At 40.6% G+C, this 22,942-nt stretch overlaps 1 protein-coding gene across 1 annotated transcript in view; it reads right to left on the minus strand.

Moving 5' to 3' along the window:
- Positions 1 to 345: 345 nt before the first annotated feature.
- lingo2 (leucine rich repeat and Ig domain containing 2) overlaps positions 346 to 22,942 on the minus strand; it is a 311,558-nt gene continuing 288,961 nt past the window's right edge. The window contains exon 5 of the mRNA XM_033633693.2: positions 346 to 3,315. Within this exon, the coding sequence (XP_033489584.1) occupies positions 1,462 to 3,303 (1,842 nt within the window). The 5' untranslated portion in view covers positions 3,304 to 3,315 and the 3' untranslated portion in view covers positions 346 to 1,461. The remainder of the gene's footprint in view (positions 3,316 to 22,942) is intronic.

Raw genomic sequence — 22,942 nt, forward strand, 5'->3', positions numbered from 1 at the left:
TGCCAGACTATCACAGGGCTGACACATAGAGACAGACAACCACTCACACTCACATTCACAGCTACAGACAATTTAGAGTCACCAATTAACCTGCATGTCTTTGGACTGTGGGAGGAAGCTGGAGTACCTGGAGAAAACCCACACTGAATCCCCCACCCCGGGTTCAAATCAGGAACCATCTTGCTGTGAGGCAACAATGCTGACCACTGCACCAACATGCTGCCACATTTCAACCAGTATTTGTTATTTACTCAACACATTTAGAGGAAGACTGTGATGTCCATCAGTGAAGCTGAAGAGAAGAAGCTTTCGTTATGTATTAGTCATTCAGTCGGACTCATTGGTACAAATACATCTTCATTTATTTCACATACATTTTTTTTTTACTTTTACTTTGAAGTTTTCACAATCTAAATGATTCAACAACAAAATGAGGAACTACCACAACAAAGTCCAAATTTCCTACTGGGGAAAATTATGCAAATGTCACTGTAGTAAAATTGACACATGTATTTTGCCAACCAGCAAAGGTACAGTTAAAGTAATAAAAAGAGACAAAAATAGGACAAAAGGGTGGTTCATGTCGGTACTTCGATCAATACTGGGCCATCTTTATGATGATCCAAGTGTTATGTTAGATCCTGAATAGTGTTTGAGGACTCATTTTTGTAAAATGCTCAACATTTTTCATAAATAAAATCTTTTTTCTTCTTTTTTTTTCATTGATAAATAATATATATTTATTTATATCTAGGAGTCAATTGGGGGAGCAGGGACAGATAATCACCCATAGAAGCCCTTCCTGAATCCATGGAAACTTCAAAAGTCTGAAGGATGTTGTTGCTGAACATATGGGGTATAACAATTTTGGCTAATGCATCCCATGAATATTGCTATGAATAGTTTTTTGAATGAATATGTACATACATGTACATAATGAAGCATTAGGTACACATATGCAAAGTATTGAACATAGGAAATTATGGTCTGTTTCATTGATTTGTTCAGTGAATAAGCATGGCGCAAGACTAAACAAAGTAGGTTAATAGCTTAGATACAAATTTGTACTGTACATGGTTCAGCCAAGTCTGTAGATCCAACCCAAAACTGAAGCGTTCTTTTTTTGGGCATATAAATTTCAAAAAGCTGATAAATGACACCTATTCCCTTCAGGTCCCCATAGCGACGACAGTTTTCACTCCTCATCCTCGTTGAAGAAGTTGCCCGCTGGCAATTATGTAAGAGGATGTCCTACTACAACTTTCGGTATTTGAAACACAGTATCCAAGCATTATGTCAAGATCCAGTGATTTAAGGTACTGCTCATCTTGTTATGATACCCCAAACTTTTCCACTACCGCTCTCCCTGCAGCAGTGGGAAGTTCAGTGGTCTGATATTCAAAAAAATACATTGTACTTTGGACAAATCCACAATCCAGAGTCTCGGATCTATAAAAGAAGTCACATCATTTTCATGTTAAAACGACGAGGACCAGCTTGTCCTTCTGCCGAGTCAACGTTAGTGCCGTTAGACTTTGACCGAGGAACATATTCAACATCTATGTTGTTTTTATGTTTTCCTTTCCCTCTGCTCCAAACGAAAAGGAGCAGGAAACAAAACAAGACCACTCCCAGAAATGTGAAACAACCCATAGCAGTTGACACTAAAATAGTCTTTAGGTCCAAACCGAGGGTCGCACCGGACGTCCCGTTGGCAGTGGTGTTGCTGGGATCTGTGTAAGACTGGGTCCTGTTAGCATACAGTGATCCCAGACTTTTCACCGCCAATGATGTCATCAGGGTGTCATTCCCAGCACTGTTGGAGGCAAGGCAAAGGTACACTCCGCTGTCTTGCACCTCTGCTGACTTGATCTCCAGTGAACCGTTGTTGTGGACAGTAACTCTACCGTGGCTCCTACTTGTCAGAACTCGTCGACGTGGGGACAACCAGGACACAATGGGCCTTGGCGTCCCTTCAGCACTGCAGCGCAACATTACCTGCTGGCCCTCATCAACAGTGATCGTTTGTGTTTTATTCTCACGGATTTTTGGCTTTGTACACGTGACGTAGTAAGACAGGAGAGTCTCCTTAAATTCCTTGAAAGGCCTGCCACGAATACCCTCAGGTGTGCTGCACTCCGGCTGCGATTCCCCAAAAAATATTGAATGCCTTTTCTGTAGGATCCACATGAGACGACAGTCGCACACCAAGGGGTTGTTGTCGATCAGAAGAACCTCCAAAGCCTCAGGAGACTGAAAAACACCCTTCTCCAGTGTATCCAGCCGGTTGTGAGAAACATTGAGGACTTTGAGCCCTCGCAAACCCTGGAAAGCGTACGGTTCAATAGCGGTAAGCTGAGCTCCAACCAGATGGAGCTCCTGAAGCCGAACCAGTTCCACCAGCATCCCCCCCTCAATGTGCCTAATACGGTTGAAGGACAGGTTGAGGTGTGTCAGGTAGGGCAGATGCTTCAGGGCTTGGTAAGGGAAGGAGGACAAGTTGGTATTGGTTATGAACAGAGTGGTCAGGTTGAGGCCATGCAGGGTATTGGCTGGCACATGATCTAGTGAGGGCCAATTATCAATTTCTAAATGCCGCAGCCGGAACAGCTTTTTGAATGAGTAAGGATGCAAAGTGCTGATGCTGAGGTATCGTAGATGGAGGCTGACCAGGTTATGCAGGTGGGAAAGGGCCTCAGTGGGCACAACTGTAAGGTTGCACCTTTCTAAGGTTAACATCTCCAGGCTTGAAAGTCCACTGAATGCACGGTGAGAAATGTAAACCAAATCATTGTCACCCACTTCCAAAAACTTTAGATTGTGTAAGTCCTGGAACATGTAATCCAGCAGGATGACAATCTTGTTGTCACTTATATCCAGTCGAGTAAGATTTGTTAAGCCTGTGAAGACGCCCAGGGGAATGAGCTTGATACGATTGCTTTTGAGACTGAGCGAGTGCATGGTAAACAGGGCGTTAAAAGCTCCCGGCTCAACGTAACTGATAATATTTCCACTGAGGTCAAGTTCCTCAAGCCCCGGAAAGGCAAAAAAGTCATCAGGGTTGATCATTGTCAGCTTGTTCTTACTCAGGTCCAGGATCCTGGTCTCGGTCGGGATGCCGTCCGGGATGCTGGGCATGCGCTTGCGGTGACAGACAACTGCCTTGGTCTGCGCTGAACACTCGCAGCGCGAGGGACATCCCAGGGTGGAGCCCACAAAGACAGCCACGAGGGCCAGTCCCAGGAATGGTTGCCAGCAAGAGACGACCGTGTGCAGCATGACTTTGCTCATACAGTCGACCATTCTGTCACGGTTCTGCAAGAAGGAGAGGGAGACAACAAAGAGAGAAAGAAAGAGGTTAGTCACTCAGGATGAACCATGTGGTGGCTGTGCTGCTGTAGAATTAATTGTTTTACAAATAATGTGAAAGGACTGGTTCAGAGAAAAATAGCCTGAGGTGCCTTTACTAATATGTGTAGTATGACAACAGATGGGATGAACAAAAATGTCACAGTCCTGCCATCCTCTTCTCACCTAGTTACTTATGAAAATACAAGCTGAACGGCTGGGCTCTAAATTTTGGTTGGGCATCTCTCAGTGTCTGAATTAAAGAACTTCTTTCTCTCTTGATTTTTCCACCATCAGCTGAGTCTGTCCGCTGTCTTTGTTTTCCTTCCACCCATGGGACGCTGATCAAGGCGCAGCAGTGCTGGTTAAAATGCTTCCCTGGTGAGCATTGGTACTTATTTTGATTTTTACCAAAATCAAATTAACTGTTAAAGGAATAAAAAGTGCAGCTTTTGCAGCCCATTGTACCACTTCAGATAGTTTTGATAGTGTTTACTGCAAATCTAAGCCAGAAAAACAAATCAGGGTGACTGTGAGCAAACATGTTGCAGCTCGATGAGACGTAGTTTGTTTTTTTCACACATATCCTCTGTCTCTGTCTGATAATATTAAAAATATTCCGCACCCTGTCTCCCAGAAGAAACAACCCCACACATGCTAAAGCGGCAGAATGAAAGAAATCAATCATGATAAAAATGCTCAGCAGTTTATGCAGTTCATGGACAAGTGTGATCAAACTCAATCAACAAGTAAACATTGTTAGAGGGCATCATTCAATATTAGAGGGACATAATAATTCTCATTATAAGAATTACCACAAAGGTTGCAAAAGCCAATAAGCAAAGGTCTCACGTTGAATATGTTTTAACTCCAGTTTAGAAATTAATTCAAACAAAATCCAAGCAAATGGTGGATGCACTGAATCAATTATTTTGGGAACTGTACCATATTAATTCAAATAAATCTTATGGCAAAAAAACAGTCAGCATTACAGATATGTCACCTCGTTATGAATTTAAAAATGAGATAATTTTATTCTATTGTCATGCCAATGCTTTACTCTTTAAACATTTCAACATTCGCTTCATAAAACTGTCTGTGTTAGTGCAGGGCTGCTACAGTGAACGGCATTCAAGCACAAGCAAACACCATTATACAGCAGAAATGAATAAAAGGGGAACTATTATTTTTAGTTTTTGTACTTTCGTGGTCAACAATTCTGTGATTAAAACACTCAGTTTGAAGCGATCTTGTTAGATGTGCAAAAACATAAATCAGATGAGAGATATATTTTTTACATGTAAATGTATTTTCTGGCAACCTCTGTAAAAATACACATTAACCATATAATGCCATATTTGACGAAAAAAGAAATCCTCGCCAGCCTTAAGTCTATTTGCTATGCTGCTTTTTCACCCACATGCCTCCTCATATATATCACATAAGCACCTGCTCATATATATCACATAAGAACATGAGCAGATATATGTAGTGAGATGACTGCTTGCAAACAGACTGGATGACAGGTTGCAAATATTGCAAACCATCCCTGCTTCATTTGGTGTGTTATGGGTTGTGCTAAATTTAAACCATGAGAGGAATAATCTGAATTTCTCCCCAGGCTTTTAATATGCAAACAGATTATGGTGCAAAGATAATATGGCGGTATACCCATCTAAAGGGGAACATTATGTAAACCTTAGACATCGATTCAAACAGCCAAACAGGAACATCTGAATCTGCTCGTGTCAGCTCGAGGTGACACAAATCAAGTGTAACATGCACAGTAAAACCAGACATGTAACTGCTTCTACAGCTTTACAATTAAAAATTCAAAACATTGTCTTGCGGCTACCATACTGATGTGATCTCAAGCATCTCTATTATACAGTATCCAGATGGTGATGCAGTGATTTTCTACAGTATTCATGTGTCATTAGACAATGCTTTGACAATGCTATTCTTTCCTTTAAAATATTGATATGCATTCATGACTTTGTGCATCATGTGTTGGCATGTGTATCCATTTCTAACATTCACAGACTTTTCCTTTTTGTGTGTCTTTACTTTTCCTTTCCTCCAGTTTGCTATAAAGCTTTATTGCTAGTTAGTGGGCGCCATATGGCCGACTCTCCATTGCTGCTGACTTGTAAAACATTGCCAAATGTGCTTTGGCCTGTTTAAGTGTTCAACAGCTTTCTAATGCAGTTTATTGGTGATGCAAAGCTAAATCCTCATTCCCTGCATTAAGAGCAGCACCTTTGCGTATTACGCACGGCTTTCATGCTAACGTGCTAATTGCCCGAGTCTTCTCATAACACCTCTGTTATCACTTCTGTTATTGCTACCTTTCATCTTGTGAGCCAGCTTCTTTATGTATCATATTTAGACAGTACAGTTCCTATACAGCTGTTATATACCTATAAGCAATCGTAGTTTTAAAAAAAGAAATGTAAATGACACCTAATCCTAGTATTCAGTGTAATAGTCAATATATTAAGTCAGTAAACTCCTTTGTTTAACGCAGTGTTCAATCAAACGTTTCTAGATACACACAGCTAACGTGATTGTGACTCATACAGACACAGGCACATCTCTGTACAGGAGATTTCCTTGTGTCCCTCTTCAGCTTCCTCCCACATAATAACCACATTACACACACACACTCACACACACACACGCTGTCCACATGAATTGCGGCACCATTTGATTATTTACTGAGAGGGTGTCTAATCAGTATAATGATTGGATGTCTTTGTAACAGTGTGTAATCAGAGTAAGAGTGAGCCTGCGATGTGACCCCCCTCACCTGGGCACTGCTGAATGAGAGAACCATAATGCAGCTCAGTGTCACCGGCTGAAGTGCGTCCTGTGCAGAAGCAAATGCTGCACAGAATTAGGCAGCTGCCCTGAGGCAACTTCCGCAGATAAAATCTAAACTATATGCTCATATACTGTGGATATCTCTGTGTGTATGTGTACATCTCACTGCTGGGTGCTTTGCTTATTTGTACAATTTCTTTTAATTTGACTGTGATAAATATGAAATGAATGTCTCCTCCTTTTTGTTGTTTGGCACTGTGTGGCAGTGTGCCGCTTGTGTCCTTCAAAAGGAAACTACAGGATGGTGAATTTTGTGACCTATAGTACTCAATAGTTGTAGAAGAAAAAATCCATTTTCTATAACAGAAACACTTTGGATGGTTTTTCAGCCTTGAAGGAAAATCCTTTTAGCAGCTCCTCTGATTGGTATGGATAACTGGCACAGTGTAGACATTGTGACAGCAAGGTAAGCGTGTAGCAGCAGGAAGAATATACTCTGCCTCCTAAAACAACATTCTGTTTATTGATGTTCACCAGTCAGATACAGGAAGCAAAGACAACCGGTGTCTCTGCAAAAAGACATCTCAGTGGACCACATTCAGGGTTCTCACACCTTCTTGAACATCAAACTTTGGGACTTTTTGAGGACTTTCCAGGCCCAATTCCCTCTAATTCAGTGGGTCCCAACTGGTCCTGCCACTAGGTCCAGATTTCTCCTTAGTAATTAGTTCAAGGTCGATACAGTTTAATATATTCAGTGTCATACTTGTGTTTGGCCATGTCGTCAAGTTACTTTGATGCCTCTGTAGTCACTCACTCTAAAGCAGGAAACAACACTTCAAAATAAAAGCTCTGTGCTGGAAATTCACTGTACTTAAGAATAAAATATGATTTTTACAAACTTGAAACGTTTGTGAGTTACTTGTGGTCCATTCAGAGTGGACCTGCGACCAACTTTTGGACCGCAACCCACCAGTTGGGAACCACTACTCTAATTCAAGGACCCAACCTGGCCTTGTTTGAGACACAGATCAAGGTTAATTGCTGTTACAACACTGATCATTTGTATACTGAGAAGTAGCAGGCTTTACAGAAGTTCCAAACAAGAAGTTAAAAAGATAAAGAGTGTTCGATGTGTGAAACAACACATTCTCCCCTCCAACCCATCAAGTACAGACGCTAAACTATGGCGCTCTAGGTACCCCTCCAGCTTAAGTTTGAGGCTGCTCAGGAACGGCGTTTTAAATACACACTGTCTCTTTTTAACTAAGCTTATAACAAAAGTAAAAGACTTTATTTTTAGGTTTACTTCCTTACGTTAAGGCAACAGATGTTTGTGGTTTAGAAAAAATATAATTGTTTGGCTTAAAATAAATACATTTGTTACCGATGTAATGTTAAGTCAGGTGACATTCATCACTAGTGTAGTATGCTACACGTACTAGCATACTACTTTATTCACGCAGTTATGTAAGAAGATGTCCAACTACAACTTTCAGTATTTGAAACACAGTATCTAAGCATTATGTCAAGATCCAGTGATTTAAGGTACTGCTCATCTTGTTATGATGCCCCAAACGTTTCCACTACCGCTCTCATTGCAGCAGTGGGAAGTTCAGTAGTCTGATATTAAAAAAAAATACATTTGACATATCCACAATCCAGAGTCGTGGATCTAAAAAAGAAGTCACATCATTATCATGTCGAGGACCAGCTTGTCCCTCTGCCGAGTTAACGTCAGACTTTGACAGAGGAACATATTCAACATCTATGTTGTTTTTTATGTTTTCCTATTCCTCTGGTCTCTTGGGTGAGAGTCTGTTGTTTGTCTGACCCCTCCTGCCTACCCTATGTAATCTGTCTTGCTCTTTATACTATGGCAAAAAAAGATGCCATCTGGTGTGTCTCATACAGCAGCTTAAGGGGTGCCTCAGTGCGTCTGTATCTGATGCTGAGGGATTGAGACCAAATTGTGTGAACACTTCTCAGCCGTGCTGTTACAGTGATGGCAGACAATATTTAAGTCACTTAAGTTTCTTTTATTATTGGACAAAATTATTACTTCCAGAACTTTTAATGACCCATTTCTATTGAAATCTATTTACAAAAACTTTTCACGTCTTGATTTTTTTCCTTCAAATTCACAAACTTTCAAGGATTTCAAAGACCTGTGGGAATCCTGCATAATATATTGCTGCCACAAAATAAAATGAAGAAATCTCTCATGCAATTCAGTTAATCATAATGTTACACAGTCACTTTGTCAGAAATAGCTCCTGGCATACAATGAATATCAAACTATTGACCTAAGGGTAAATATTATTTTTTCCTCTACCATTTTCCCCAACATTTCCATTTTATCTCAATATTCTGGAAACTTTCAGTGACATTCAGTAACAGTCCTGTGACGGCAGAAATCCTGCAATGCACTGTGAGATAAGACTGCACAGTGAAGGTGTTTCTATAATGTGGCCCCTGACCCACATTAGTGCAGGGTTGGATCCTGAGAGGGGGAGGATAACAGCTAATGGTGTCTGACTCAGCATAAATCAGTGAACAGCCATTTCGCAGGGGTGCTGAGGTCGCCTGCGCAATGCCATCATCCCAAGCAGATGTACACAAGTGGCCCAATATGAATCTCAAACTTACATAATACCCCAGACTATTAAATTAGGATTTGCTCCTCCGCTACGGCAAATATATGAGAACGCATTTGTCTTAGCTCATTTTTAATACGCATACAGTTTTCTATTCCCATCACAAACTAATTTCCATATGAATCGCTGAAAACATGCAGGGCTCTTCCATCCCATGATGCCGCTCTTTACTTTTGAACACAGCCCGGGGCTAACTAGTAAGAGGTTGAGTAGGGATGATGTCTGTCTTTACCAGAGTAGTAAAAAACAGCCCCACATGCACAGTTAGTCATGCTTCCACTAACAAGAAAAAAAAAGGCTCATAGCACTTCATCTTGGAGCTCACTCTTATACATATTTGGCTAATTGCAGGTATATTTGCTACATCATTTGTCGGGCTAATGTAGCTTTGTGCAGCTGTGACCTCTGCACTCTTGACTTGATGTCCAGGTGACTGAACGCTACAAGCTACAAGAGGATTTATCAGACAGGAATCGAGAGGTGAGAGTGGAGCTACTGTACACAGGAGATTGCAATCGCTCCCCAGACAGCCACTGATATCTTCCCCAGGGTCATTGCTGAATTTCTGTCTCTGTATCTTTCTCTCGCACACCCTCACTGTGACTCTTTGTGCTCACTCTTTAACTTCCTGTGTGTGTGCACCTCCTGTTATTGATATTTTGTGTCACACACTGCTAAGACAACAATTCATCATCATTAAAAATGTGTTTTGCTTATCGTTACTTTATTTGGATTTTTGAGCAAAATTATGTATGCGCAGAGATAAGTGCAGAGTTTCTGCAGTAGAACATATGTTACTACACAAATCTGCTTAAGGTAAAGTATGATCTACAATACACAAGGTGGTGATACCTGCATGCTAGTGAATGTGTAATTTCATTTGTGTAGTAAAACCATCCTTATGACATGAGCTCAACACTCTGCATCAGTCTGGACTCGATGTCGCCAAAAATCCTTTCAGTGGGCGGGAGTACTCGCCTTGACAGACAAACTCATTCGGCCAATCAGTGTAACAAAATACCAGGAACATCTTCATCACCAACAGAGCCAGTTGATAAATCAAGCTTTGCCAAATCCAGAGGGAAGAATGGTGAAGATGTTTTTTTTCTTCTGAAAAACTGGCACCACCATTACTGTCCTGCAAGCAACAGCCTGCATTTTATGTCATCAAGCACAACAGAGTCCCTGATTGGCTGCTTACGTTGTCAACTACAGTGCGGATCCCTGATTGGCCCTGACTGGATTTTAATTTCTGGATATGAGGCGGAGCCACAAAGTCCATACAGAGGGCAAAACAGAATGTTGAGCTCACGTCATAAGAATGGTCTTACCAGGCTGTAATTTCATGGCTCCATCTCCTAAAAATTATGTTTATATACAGTTAATGTAAAACAGCAAGTACGCTTTTGAGGGGCAGGTGATGCCGAAGAGGGTTAGATTTTCTATCAAAATACTAACAAAGTATTCCATTGTTTCCTGCCATAATAGGGAATCTTACAATACATTAGCCACCTGTACATAATTATTTTGTATTATTACCTTTTTTGATTAACATCTAACCATAATCATGATTTTTTACGAACCCTAAAGCTCTAGTGTGTGGGATTTAGTGGCATCTAGCGGTAACGTTGCACAACTGAATCTTTTCCCGTGTGCCAAGCACATAGGAAACTATGGTTTCCCTGCCCTAGGTCGATCTAGTGTTTGCTTCTTCCTCCTGCAGAACAACATGGCAGACTCCATGGAAGAGGACCCGCTCTGTATGTAGATTAATAATGGCTACTTTTATGGTAATGTTAACATGACAATTCTTATTTTCAAGTGATTATAAATTAATGAAAACTTAATTCTGTATACTAAATACCATTTCTGCCCCTTCACAGAAACACAGACCAAGTCTGGACATGAACCTGAGCACTGGTGTCACAGTCCTGCACTCTGTATGCGTGGTATATTACAGAAACGCTGTCTCTGGACATAATCCAGAAGTGATTATGCTTTCACCACAACAATTTAGTGATAAATGTAATTACTAGGCGACGGTGGTTGAACTTAAAGTTTAGGCAAGTAACATTTTCATATCAAAAGGTGTTAAATTACTGTGGTTCAGATTACAGAAGCTCTTTTTTTTTTCTCCACGGTGGTGCATCCATGCCTCAAAGAGAGGACTAACTGTGACTCTTGTAGCAAAGAAACATTCATAGCTGCAAGTAAAGCATACTTGTCTAACTACCACATCAAACCTCCACATGGGTATCAAAACTAAACATGACAGAAAGCTGTAATACAATGAACCCAACTAAAGCAGGGCACAGTATACTATGCAGAGTGATGCACTATCTTCTATAGTTTAGCAGCACAAATAAGACACAAATAGGTCAAATAGCAACACAGCCAATAAATACACTAATGTATGACCATTAAATCAAATACAGAGCATGTCAGGCTGCCTACAAGAGATCAAGTCTTGATTAGCAACAAGGCTAAAGTTACCCATCACATACAGATGAGCACAATAATGTGCTAATGGTACAATTAAGACATCCAACATGAGGGTCATGTATAAAAAAACCCAGTATACATCAACAATAGCCTAATTTCACACATGATCTATGATGACCAAGATCCAGAAAAACATCCATTGCCAAATTGTCACAAACCATGTCTTCAGGTTTGCACCATGGTTATGGCTCATTTACCTACTCTTTTTAATAAAAACTATGTACAATAATAAATCTGGGAAAACAATACAGTAAATACCACAATTGTTGAAAAAGTAATGATTTGTTTACTTGTAAGCGTCCTTTAATGAAAACAACAAAAGTGTTATAGATCAATTTTGTAATTGGAAAACACTAAAACAGCACTGAAATGTGACAACGCAGTCCACAAACAATGATCTCTTGCTGAAAAGTCCAGCAGTCAGGACATGAAAGTTGTTTACAGAACGAGGTAATTTCAAAAGGAAAGCCTGACATTTAATTATTCATTGATTCTCTTTAGGGCTGTCAAAACGGCTCAAAAATGACGTTCGAATATTCCTTCTAAAAATAACTCATAGGTTCGAACCATTCAAATTTTTTTTTTTTCCACATTATGTCCACAAGAGGACAAACAGTCAATCAATCAATCAATCAATCAATCAATTTTATTTATAAAGCCCAATATCACAAATCACAATTTGCCTCACAGGGCTTTACAGCATACGACATCCCTCTGTCCTTATGACCCTCGCAGCAGATAAGGAAAAACTACCCAAAAACCCCTTTAGCGGGGAAAAAAACGGTAGAAACCTCAGGAAGAGCAACTGAGGAGGGATCCCTCTTCCAGGACGGACAGACGTGCAATAGATGTCGTACAGAACAGATCAGCATAATAAATTAACAGTAATCCGCATGGCACAATGAGACAGAGAGAGAGAGAGAGAGAGAGAGAGAGAGAGAGAGAGGAAACAAGGAAACATACTTGTATATGTAATAATACAAGGAAACATATCTACTTGTGGGTATTTTTATTTAAACATAAATGTCTTTGAAAACATTTACATACACATTAAAACACAAAACAATTATGACATTACATTATAAACGACCGCGGACCTCTCGCTCGCCCCCCCTCTCTCTCTGCGTGTCACATATATTATAACAATAAAACAATAATAAACAAACAACACAAAGCTGTGCTGTGATAAACATGGGAAAACAACTTCCTTGACACGAAACTGTAAATAATCAAACCAGTAAGGACCTGCAGTGCATGAAGCTTTTACCTTATTCATGCACTATTGATTCAGTCAGCACAGTAGCCTACACTTGTAATATTTTTGTTTAAATAACATAAGGCATATAAATTCGAGAAATGTGACAACATAAAACATTTTACCCTGAGGAGTCATTTACATAATGTAAAGTGCTAACATAAATGAACAAGTAGGCTACTTACATTCTTGGCGCTGTTGAAAAAAAGAAAAAGGTAAAACTGTGCATTTTATTCCAGTGTCACTGACTGTCAGGCCTTTTTATTCCATTGTCACTGTCAGTTCACAGGCCTGAAGGCCTACAGGTTATTTGCCAAAAACACAAGACAGAGTCCAGTGCCTATCTCTTTTTATTCACTATATTGCCGGCGGAGGAAAAGACGCGTTCAGAGCGCACTGACGATCCAGGGATGGAAAGATATTTCTTTGCCATCTGGGCGATGTGAGGTTATCTCCCAGAGCCTGAAGTTTTCAACCACATGAGAGGGTTTTGATGAGCAGGTATTGGAGACTCTTGTTCATACATCAACATCTCTTTGTGAAGCAGCAGACTGTTGTTCTCGTCTGGGCTGTCTGCGCAATACGTGTCTCTGAAGACATCCCCCACAGCTGTTAGTGCAGTTTTCCCAGCGGTTTGCTGATCACGGGGTCATAGACATATATACATAGACGCCGCATCGAGCGCTGAGCCGTACGTCAGCGTCACCGCCTTACTGGATGTGGCAAGGCTGCGCTGTAAACTAATACAAGTGAATGGACTTAATTTCATAAAGCGCCTTTCTTCAAAGAAATTTACGTCAATGCCTCTCTTTTATTCATTCACACACACACTAATATATTTGGGAAACAGTTAGGCACCAAAAACAATGTATTTGATCTTCTCAGATGGCTAAGATAAGAACTTTATTGATCCCACACAGGAGTAATTCACCTTACATCAGCTATAGAGAACAAGGTAGTGCCGAAAAACAATACACAGTAGCCTATATATATATATACGTATATATATATATATATATATATATATATATATATATATATATATATATTTATATATATATATAGCCAGGAAGTTTCCACTCTGAGAGCAGCGTTGGAAACACAGGCAAGCGTGATCGAAGACCAGAGACCGGCTGCGGCTCTGGATCGCCGGATGACGGACTTGGAGAGGTGCCATTGCCATGGATCGCCCGGCCGGGCCCGTGGGGCTGGTGCTGCTGCGTCGGGATCGCAGGAGAGGGAAGCGCCGGGATCGGCGGAGCCTGCTCGGCAGTCACTGGGGGTGACAACGTGCCCCCAACTCCTCTCCCCAGCACGGAGTACCGTTCTGAAGGAAGGAAGCGCAAGCCTCAGAAGCCCCAAAAAGTGTAATTGTGTAGGATATCTGAGTCACCAACAGCTTAATTTCAGAGCTTGCAAATCCTGCCATGAGTACGGTTAGGTTTAGTTAATATGCAAATATTTGCTATTTTTGTATCTGTCTGTCCTTTTACTGTGTCTTGTATTTTTATTTAGGCCTACTGTACTACACACACACACACACACACACACACACACACACATATATATATATATATATATATATATATATATATATTTATATATATGTATGTATACTGTGTATTGTTTTTCGGCACTACCTTGTTCTCTATAGCTGATGCAAGGTGAATTACTCCTGTGTGGGATCAATAAAGTTCTTATCTTAGCCATCTGAAAAGATCAAATACATTGTTTTTGGTGCCTAACTGTTTCCCAAATATATTAGTGCATGTGTGAATGAATAAACGAGAGGCATTATCGTAAATTTCTTTGTAGAAAGAAATGAAATTAAGTCCATTCACTTTCTATTAGTTTACAGCGCAGCCTTGCCACATCCAATATGGCGGTGACGCTGACGTATCGCAGCAGCGGGCAAACCCACTTGATGCGGCGTCTACATATGTATGTCTATGGTTGGCCTGAGCCGCTGCACTAAACTCATATGTCTATGAGGCCAACGCCCGCTCGCAAAGAGGACAGCTGCAGTGGTGTTTTTTTTTTCTCTCCACAATCAAATATCAATTTTCACATTCGAATGTCCATTTTTTTTTCAAATTCGAATTTAAATTTGAATTTAGAATATTCGTTGACAGCCCTAATTCTCTTTTATGGGAGAAATCAACAATAAAGAGCCCGACTTAGAGTTCACATCCTTCTGCAGTCTTTTGCTTGGCTACATTTTCACAGCACCACTAAAATCAGCAATACAAATCAAAATATGTGTATGGTGATGTTAGATACAGTACAGAATACAGCTGTGGTCCTGAGCATCCTCATCCCTGTTTGCTCCTCAGAGTTACAGTAGCCAGAAGCTCCACAGAAACATGATAATTTTAATTGGAGCAAATTGAATCAAAGCAATCATGGGTCAGTTTGCTCATCAGTGTCTCTCCCCCTGCCGGGCAGAGTGGACACCCACTATCCCTGTTTCATTTCAAATTATTTACCAACCAATTAACCCCAGCAGCTCCAGTATGGAGTAAATATAATTATGCAAAATGATAAATTAAATCACCCAATGGTGGACCTCAGCGTACAGGAGGTCTTGTTTGACTGCAACCTGACTTATTGTTACTCTTTAAATACCTTCTTTTAAAATCATGTTTAGTATTTATTTAAAATGCAGGCTGTAGGGCCATGAAACCTGTTCATCCGTTAAAGGATTATATAAGCCGTCAGCTCAAGTGAAAACATGAAAATCAAAGTTGGCATAATACGGTTTTTCCGCACTAGCAATGACACTGTTTGTCACTGGTCGACTTTGTAACCACTACATTCTGTTTACACTTAGTCTCTTAAGCCATAATCCTGGCAAACCATTGGTTGTAAACATTTTGCTTTGGCTTTCATCTGAGGGGCAAGTTTGCACACCCTGAACGCTCACAAGGCACTTCTTATTTTGCCCAAGTAGTTTGAGGATTTAGATAACAACTTGGCCTCTGTGCAATCAACCAATAAAAAGCCACTTGTGAAATTGGCCTGCCTCTATCTCCTCTGGAAAGGTTTTCAGGCTGTGTTTGATGTGGCCCCCAGGCACTGATCATTGAACATAATGTGATTCCTCTTCACACAGAAAAGCCTCCCTGCGTTTATGGTGGATAGTGGGAGACGGTTGCTTTCTTTACCCAGCAATTATCAACACCCCTTAAAAAGCATAATCAAAGCGTCAAAGTTTGATATTTTGACTTGGGAGACGGCTCTGGAGGAAGAGCCACTTCGAAAGGCAGGGAACGGAGGAAAATGAACTCTCCAAGCTTGAGCAAAGCCGCAGAGAAACGGGGGGCTGCGTGAAGGATAAAGCAATAATGAAAGCAATATTATGTGTAATCATGCAGGGGGAGAATTTGCTACATACTGACTGGGGGCAGTATTTATACAGCAAGCTCTCTTGTACATTAGCACTTGACATGGCTGCCCTGCTGTCAAAGGGTCCAACTCATTGTAATGTAATTGGTTATAATCAGGAATGAATAAGAAAGGCAACTCTTTCAGAAAGTGTCAAAATGGAGGGTTACAAAAAAATCCAACATACACACAGTTTTCCTCAAATCCAGCAACATTATGTGTAATCATGCAGGGGGACAATGTGCTACATACTGGGCGCAGTATTTATATAGCAAGCTCTCTTGTACATTAGCACTTGACATGGCTGCCCTGCTGTCAAAGGGTCCAACTCATTGTAATGTAATTGGTTATAATCAGGAATGAATAAGAAAGGCAACTCTTTCAGAAAGTGTCAAAATGGAGGGTTACAAAAAAATCCAACATACACACAGTTTTCCTCAAATCCAGCAACATTATGTGTAATCATGCAGGGGGACAATGTGCTACATACTGGGCGCAGTATTTATATAGCAAGCTCTCTTGTACATTAGCACTTGACATGGCTGCCCTGCTGTCAAAGGGTCCAACTCATTGTTGCATTGCCATATTATCCCACCAGAACACTGCGCTCTGAGAACGTAGGGTTACTTGTGGTCCCTAAAGTCTCCAAAAGTAGATCAGGAGCCAGAGCCTTCAGCTATCAGGCTCCTCTCCTGTGGAATCATCTTCCTGTTACGGTCCGGGAGGCAGACACCATCTCCACATTTAAGACTAGACTTAAGACTTTCCTCTTTGATAAAGCTTATAGTTAGGGCTGGCTCAGACTTGCCCTGTACCAGCCCCTAGTTAGGCTGACTTAGGCCTAGTCTGCCAGAGGACCCCCCTATAATACACCGGGCACCTTCTCTCTCTCTCTCTCTCTCTCTCTCTCTCTCTCTCTCTCTCTCTCTCGTATTCTATTACTGTATCTTGCTAACCTCGGCCATTCTGGATGTCACTAACTCGGCTTCTTCTCCGGAGCCTTTGTGCTTCACTGTCTCTCAGATTAACTCATATTGCAGCGGTGCCTGGATAGTGTGACGTGTGTGGTTGTGCTGCTGCCGTGGTCCTGCCAGATGCCTCCTGCTGCTGCTGCCACCATTAGCCATTAGTCAAACTTCTACTGTTATTATACACATATGATTATTGTCACACATGTATACTGCCAGATATTAATATATACTTTCAACATATTGTATCACAGTAGCCAGAACTCTCTCTCTCTCTCTCTCTCTCTCTCTCTCATTGTGTCATGCGGATTACTATTAATTTATTATGCTGATCTGTTCTGTACGACATCTATTGCACGTCTGTCCGTCCTGGAAGAGGGATCCCTCCTCAGTTGCTCTTCCTGAGGTTTCTACCGTTTTTTTCCCTGTTAAAGGGTTTTTTTTGGGTAGTTTTTCTTTATCCACTGCGAGGGTCAGAAGGACAGAGGGATGTCGTATGCTGTAAAGCCCTGTGAGGCAAATTGTGATTTGTGATATTGGGCTTTATAAATAAAATTGATTGATTGATTGATTGATTGTAATGTAATTGGTTATAATGAGGAACGAATAAGAAAGGCAACTCTTTCAGAAAGTGTCAGAATGGAGGGTTAAAAAAAATCCAACACACACACTTTTTTCCTCAAATCCAGCAACATTATGTGTAATCATGCAGGGGGACAATGTGCTACATACTGGGCGCAGTATTTATACAGCAAGCTCTCTTGTACATTAGCACTTGACATGGCTGCCCTGCTGTCAAAGGGTCCAACTCATTGTAATGTAATTGGTTATAATGAGGAACGAATAAGAAAGGCAACTCTTTCAGAAAGTGTCAAAATGGAGGGTTAAAAAAAAATCCAACATACACACAGTTTTCCTCAAATCCAGCAACATTATGTGTAATCATGCAGGGGGACAATGTGCTACATACTGGGCGCAGTATTCATACAGCAAGCTCTCTTGTACATTAGCATCTGACATGGCTGCCCTCCAGTCAATGGGTCCAACTCATCATCTAATTGGTTGTAATGAGGAATGAATAAGAAAGGCGACTCTTTCACAAAGTGCCAAAAAGGAAGGTTAAAAAATGGCGCGTACACACAGAAATCCTATAATCCATTCAAGTCAGTCAAGTCAGAGAAAAAAACCTTTCACCACTTTGGCGCTGGCATGGTAAGTGTACGTGCAATATATAATCACTGTTACTCCCAGTGGGCAGTTAAAGTTTTTGCGGTCAAGAGATGGTTAATTCTTGCTTTCTGAAAACAGCCGTGAACATGCAAAAGCACCGTGTTTGATGTCTTAATTTCCCAGATAACTACAAAATAACAGTACATCCTCACAAGGGTCATTGTAAGGGGAAGTTATTAAATCATCATTTTATTTTAATGAGACTTATATCTTATAATAATGCTACCCTGAAGGAAAGATGTTACTAACTTGCAGGTTAGTTCACAGTCAGAGTGTGCAATTAACCCACCTTTTCAAAAGAGCATCGGCGAGTAATCAAATGGGATCATAATGAGGGGGAAGAGACTGCGATGCTCTTTGCCTTATCCATTATTGAAAGGATCTTTGTAAAGGGCAGCGAGGCTTTAAGGTGAGCCTGCCAACATGCAAAATGACACTGTACGTCTATAATAAACCACTGTCAATCGGACTTCTCATGCAACAGAATGCCTCCTCAGGATGTGACCTGGATACGATTACACAACTCTGCTGCCATCAATTTTTCCAAACACAAATAATTCACAGGAGAAGACAGCAGAACGTCTCGTGGTAAGAGATGTACACTTAAAAATAAGGGTTCCTAACCAGTCCTTCCTGAAGGGCTGAGCTTCTACCAAGAACCACTCGCTTCTGAAGAACCCTTTTTAAAGAAAGAGTTCTTCAGGAATTCTTTAAAAGACTAAGGGTTTCACTAAGAACCCTTTTACCCAAAGAACCCTTTTTAAAGAAAGAGTTCTTCAAGAATTCTTTAAAAGACTAAGGGTTTCACTAAGAACCCTTTTACCCAAAGAACCCTTTTTAAAGAAAGAGTTCTTCAAGAATTCTTTAAAAGACTAAGGGTTTCACTAAGAACTCTTTTACCCAAAGAACCTTTTTTTGGAAGAAAGAGGTCTTCAAGAATTCTTTAAAAGACTAAGGGTTTCACTAAGAACCCTTTTACCCAAAGAACCCTTTTTGGAAGAGAGAGTTCTTCAAGAATTGTTGAAAGCATGGGTATTAAAAGATCCTCACCCCCAAATATTCAAATGGTTTTGAATGTAGATTTATCTGGAATCCACTTACTTTATTCATTTTACTTGTGATCCGCCATAGTTGATATTTTTACAATTGGTCTGCCAAAATTCTCTGTTTTTTATTTTGTTTTACTTTTACACAATACTTGGCATTTTTTATTCAGTTCTAATTTGGAACCGAGTGGATCCCAACACTACTGCACTATTGAAATAGTACGGGCTGTAGTAGCATGACTGTGATTGTGAATCATTAGTGTTGTGGGCTGCACTGTACCACGTCTGCCCCAGCCCCTAAAGAGCCTCATAAGGCCCAAGGCTGCTAGATGTGGGTTCTTTGGCCCCAGGCGAACCTGTTAAAGTAAAACCACGATTAGTGGGACATGGGTAATGTAATATAGTCAATTACTGTTTTTAGAGCCTCTCTTGTTGGGTTTTAGATGAAACCCTTGGATTATGAGGGTCTTCAGTAGAACCCACTGGGTGAGTTCTTGTTAGCACAAATACTATAGGGCTTATTTATACCTAGTATTAAAATGCGTTTCAATGATCCAAACACTTCTCCGTTCACCTGTGTCTATCATGCGTCTACAGTTGACCACTTGTGTTCAGATTTCATTACTGCCTGCGTCAAGGTCAAAGGGCCCGGAGCACAGTTATTACATCCACACTCTCGTTAGTTTCGCGGTAGCAGAATTCAGCACCCCTCTTTCCATAGGGCAAAATGATGGATGGTCACACAACACTAAGTCCAACTCCTCATTAAGTGGGTGGGTTTTACGGCATTGGCGTGCTGCATTGATGACATAGTCTTTGCCTGTGACTCATTAGCTTTACATTACAACATGTAAATGTGGTCAAATGCATCAGAGGCCATCTTTTCTCCCTCATGGTGGGTTCAGGGTGGAACCTTTCACAGATGGTTCTAGGAATAACCCCTTTTATTGGGTTCTTGGTAGACACTCCTGAAGGGTTCAGGGTGGAACCTTTATAAAAGGTTCTACAAGGGACCAAAAAGGGTTGTTCTATGGATACAAGCCAAAGACCCCTATACAGTTCTAGTAGTGTAGAATAAAAAAGAACAGCAGCAGCCTTGATGGTTTGTCACACAGACAGAAGTGAAAACTCTTGTTGGTAAATGTTCAGTTTTAACAGTCGTTTTCATGAATTAGACTCACCATTACAAACTGTATGATTCATCTACACACACACACATATACACACACATAAACACCGCAAGAGCAACATGATTGTAGTCACATGATCGAGGGTTTTGAGACCTAGAGCCCTTAACAGTGAGGATCAACAGCCTCAGGGCAATAATAGGCTTCTGTGCACAAATTGCCCTTCTGCATGGCTTGCAGAGTGAAGTCAAAGCTCAATTAATCCGTGTTAATTAGAGATAAACTTGGTAGATTGAGTCAGTTGCTCTTTTCTGCGTCTGATAACCCCTTGGTTTGGGAAAGAGTCAAAACGGCCGCATCAAACAGTCGGATCTTGATTCAACCCACAAGAAAAGCCTCTCAGAGAAGAGAGTTAATCCTGTGTTTAATGACTATTAAAAATTCTGCACTTTAGAGACAAGAAGGAGCTTGTAAAAAAAAGGTAACAAAACTTGGTAATTAAATGTATGAGGATAAAAATACAGCAGTAACAATATGAGAGGACTTAATAATGTCTAGGGAAGAGCGTTGCCATTTCATTACATTTACAAAGTGACAAGTAAAAAAAGAAAAAAATCAACCAATTTGTCAGTTCATTAGAGAGCAATTTGTTACGTATTAAGAGTTTTATTGTGGTGTATTTTTCTAAGTTAAAATGACACCCACTCTGCACTCCCATTAGATTCATACAATATAAACATTAATGCACCTTTATATTGATATTGAGGTGATACTGTTTTGTTTTATAGTACCACTAAAGCAGGTCAGATTGCTCTGCAGTTAAAAGTCTTTGCTCCTTCACGATGACTGGGACGTTCAGGACAGATACTAAATCTCACATTAACAAGGACAAAAAGTCTAAACAGGTGTGAATGGCCCAAAGGACATATTACAAATGTGTTTTCTAAAGAAGAAGAACATTTTTTTCCCAAACTCTTATCTTGTTTCCTTAAACTAAGCACTCAGTTTTCTCTTGGTTTATGTTAAGTACGTACATGTCCAAAATATAAGTAACAGGGCTAAGTTTTAGCATCATGCGGCTTTTCATCGAGCTTACAACAGAGTCAAGTGGTTAAGGTGTCAGTGTGAGTTTGTTGGGACCTTTTAATGGCATGATGTTGGATGTTTGTTGCTGCTACAGCTTTGTGGCTCATGCTAACCAGGCAGACATTGAACTGACTGTTCACCGGGAGGATAGCAGCTCTGGAGATGGCTGTAAAGGAAAGTCTGCTGATCTGGTGGGGAGACGGGATGGTCCAGGATCAGACCACCAGTGCAAAAATGATAGAATGCAAGTGTTGTTTGACTGTAGATGTTTTGGAGTTCTTTCTGTTAATACCTTAAAGGTACTGAATACCGATACCCAGTCCAAAGGAGAACAGTGTCTGTGTCCCATGGAAAACCAAACGTCAACATTGAGTTAGTTTAACAATGTAGTATGCCGTTTGTCACGTGATATATGTGATGTATGCCATGTAAGATATTATATTACCTTGGTAACCAACTTACCTATTTTAAGCTAAACCATGATCTATTTCCTAAACCTAACCAAGGAGCTTTGTTGACTAAACTTAGTCATGTAGTTTTTTTTATGCTATTGAGACTGTTCCACACCTTTCCACCGTCAACGGGCATATACAAGTTATCCTGTCGTGCTTTGGCAGGGGCACTAATTTAGAAAATGCTCCTGTGGGTTGTATTCACGGGGTAGAAATATACAACCTACTTGGTCATAAAGGCTGGAGGACCTGTTGTTAAAGACCTAAATAAAATGCATCTAAAAACAGGCTCTAAAAAACATTAGTCATACTGTCAGCTGTGTTGCTAAGGCAACATGATGTTCAGTGTTTACAACAATTGATATATTTTACTGACCTGTGAAATACCTTGGATCCTTCATAAAGCCACCTCTACCATAAGTAACATGCAGGTGATCAACATCTCTGTTGTTTTGAGAACATGTTCACATTCCACTTCAGTGCAGACGGCAAACCATCACAGTCATGAATGATGGTACGATCCAGCAGTATTCTTACATGATGAAAACAGATCTTTTACTGTCTGCACCCTGACCACCACTAAGACTCATAATGTCTATTACATATGTGCTATGTATCATATATTCTGTTACACAAACACTAAATATAACATGTAGCTTACTAGGCTACTCTATCTGCAAAAATCAGTATCTGCATTGGAGAGCAGAATCCCAGTCATATGAATATTATGCTGGCATTTATATGGATGAGTGCAAGTACATTATTGATTAGTTATAATAATAAACCACCAGTGACTGGGACTTAACTACAATGAGATAGATGATGTTAAAATGAGCGTGATTCAGGTTTGACATTTTTCATTTCACATTTCAGGTAAAGCTACAGCGATAAGTCAGTGATGCCTAGAGGGATTTTCTTTTTTTCCACCTGCTGCCTCCACAGTGAGATTAGCTCACAACAGCACCCCTGAAGCTGCGAGGGATGCTGTGTCTCGCTCATGGGTAAAACCAGCAGTGTGTGTACACGCATGCCAACAAAGAGACTTGAACCTGGGCACTGCAGGT

This window comes from Epinephelus lanceolatus, chromosome 7 (genome assembly GCF_041903045.1).
Source record: "Epinephelus lanceolatus isolate andai-2023 chromosome 7, ASM4190304v1, whole genome shotgun sequence".
Classification (NCBI taxonomy): Eukaryota; Metazoa; Chordata; class Actinopteri; order Perciformes; family Serranidae; genus Epinephelus; species Epinephelus lanceolatus.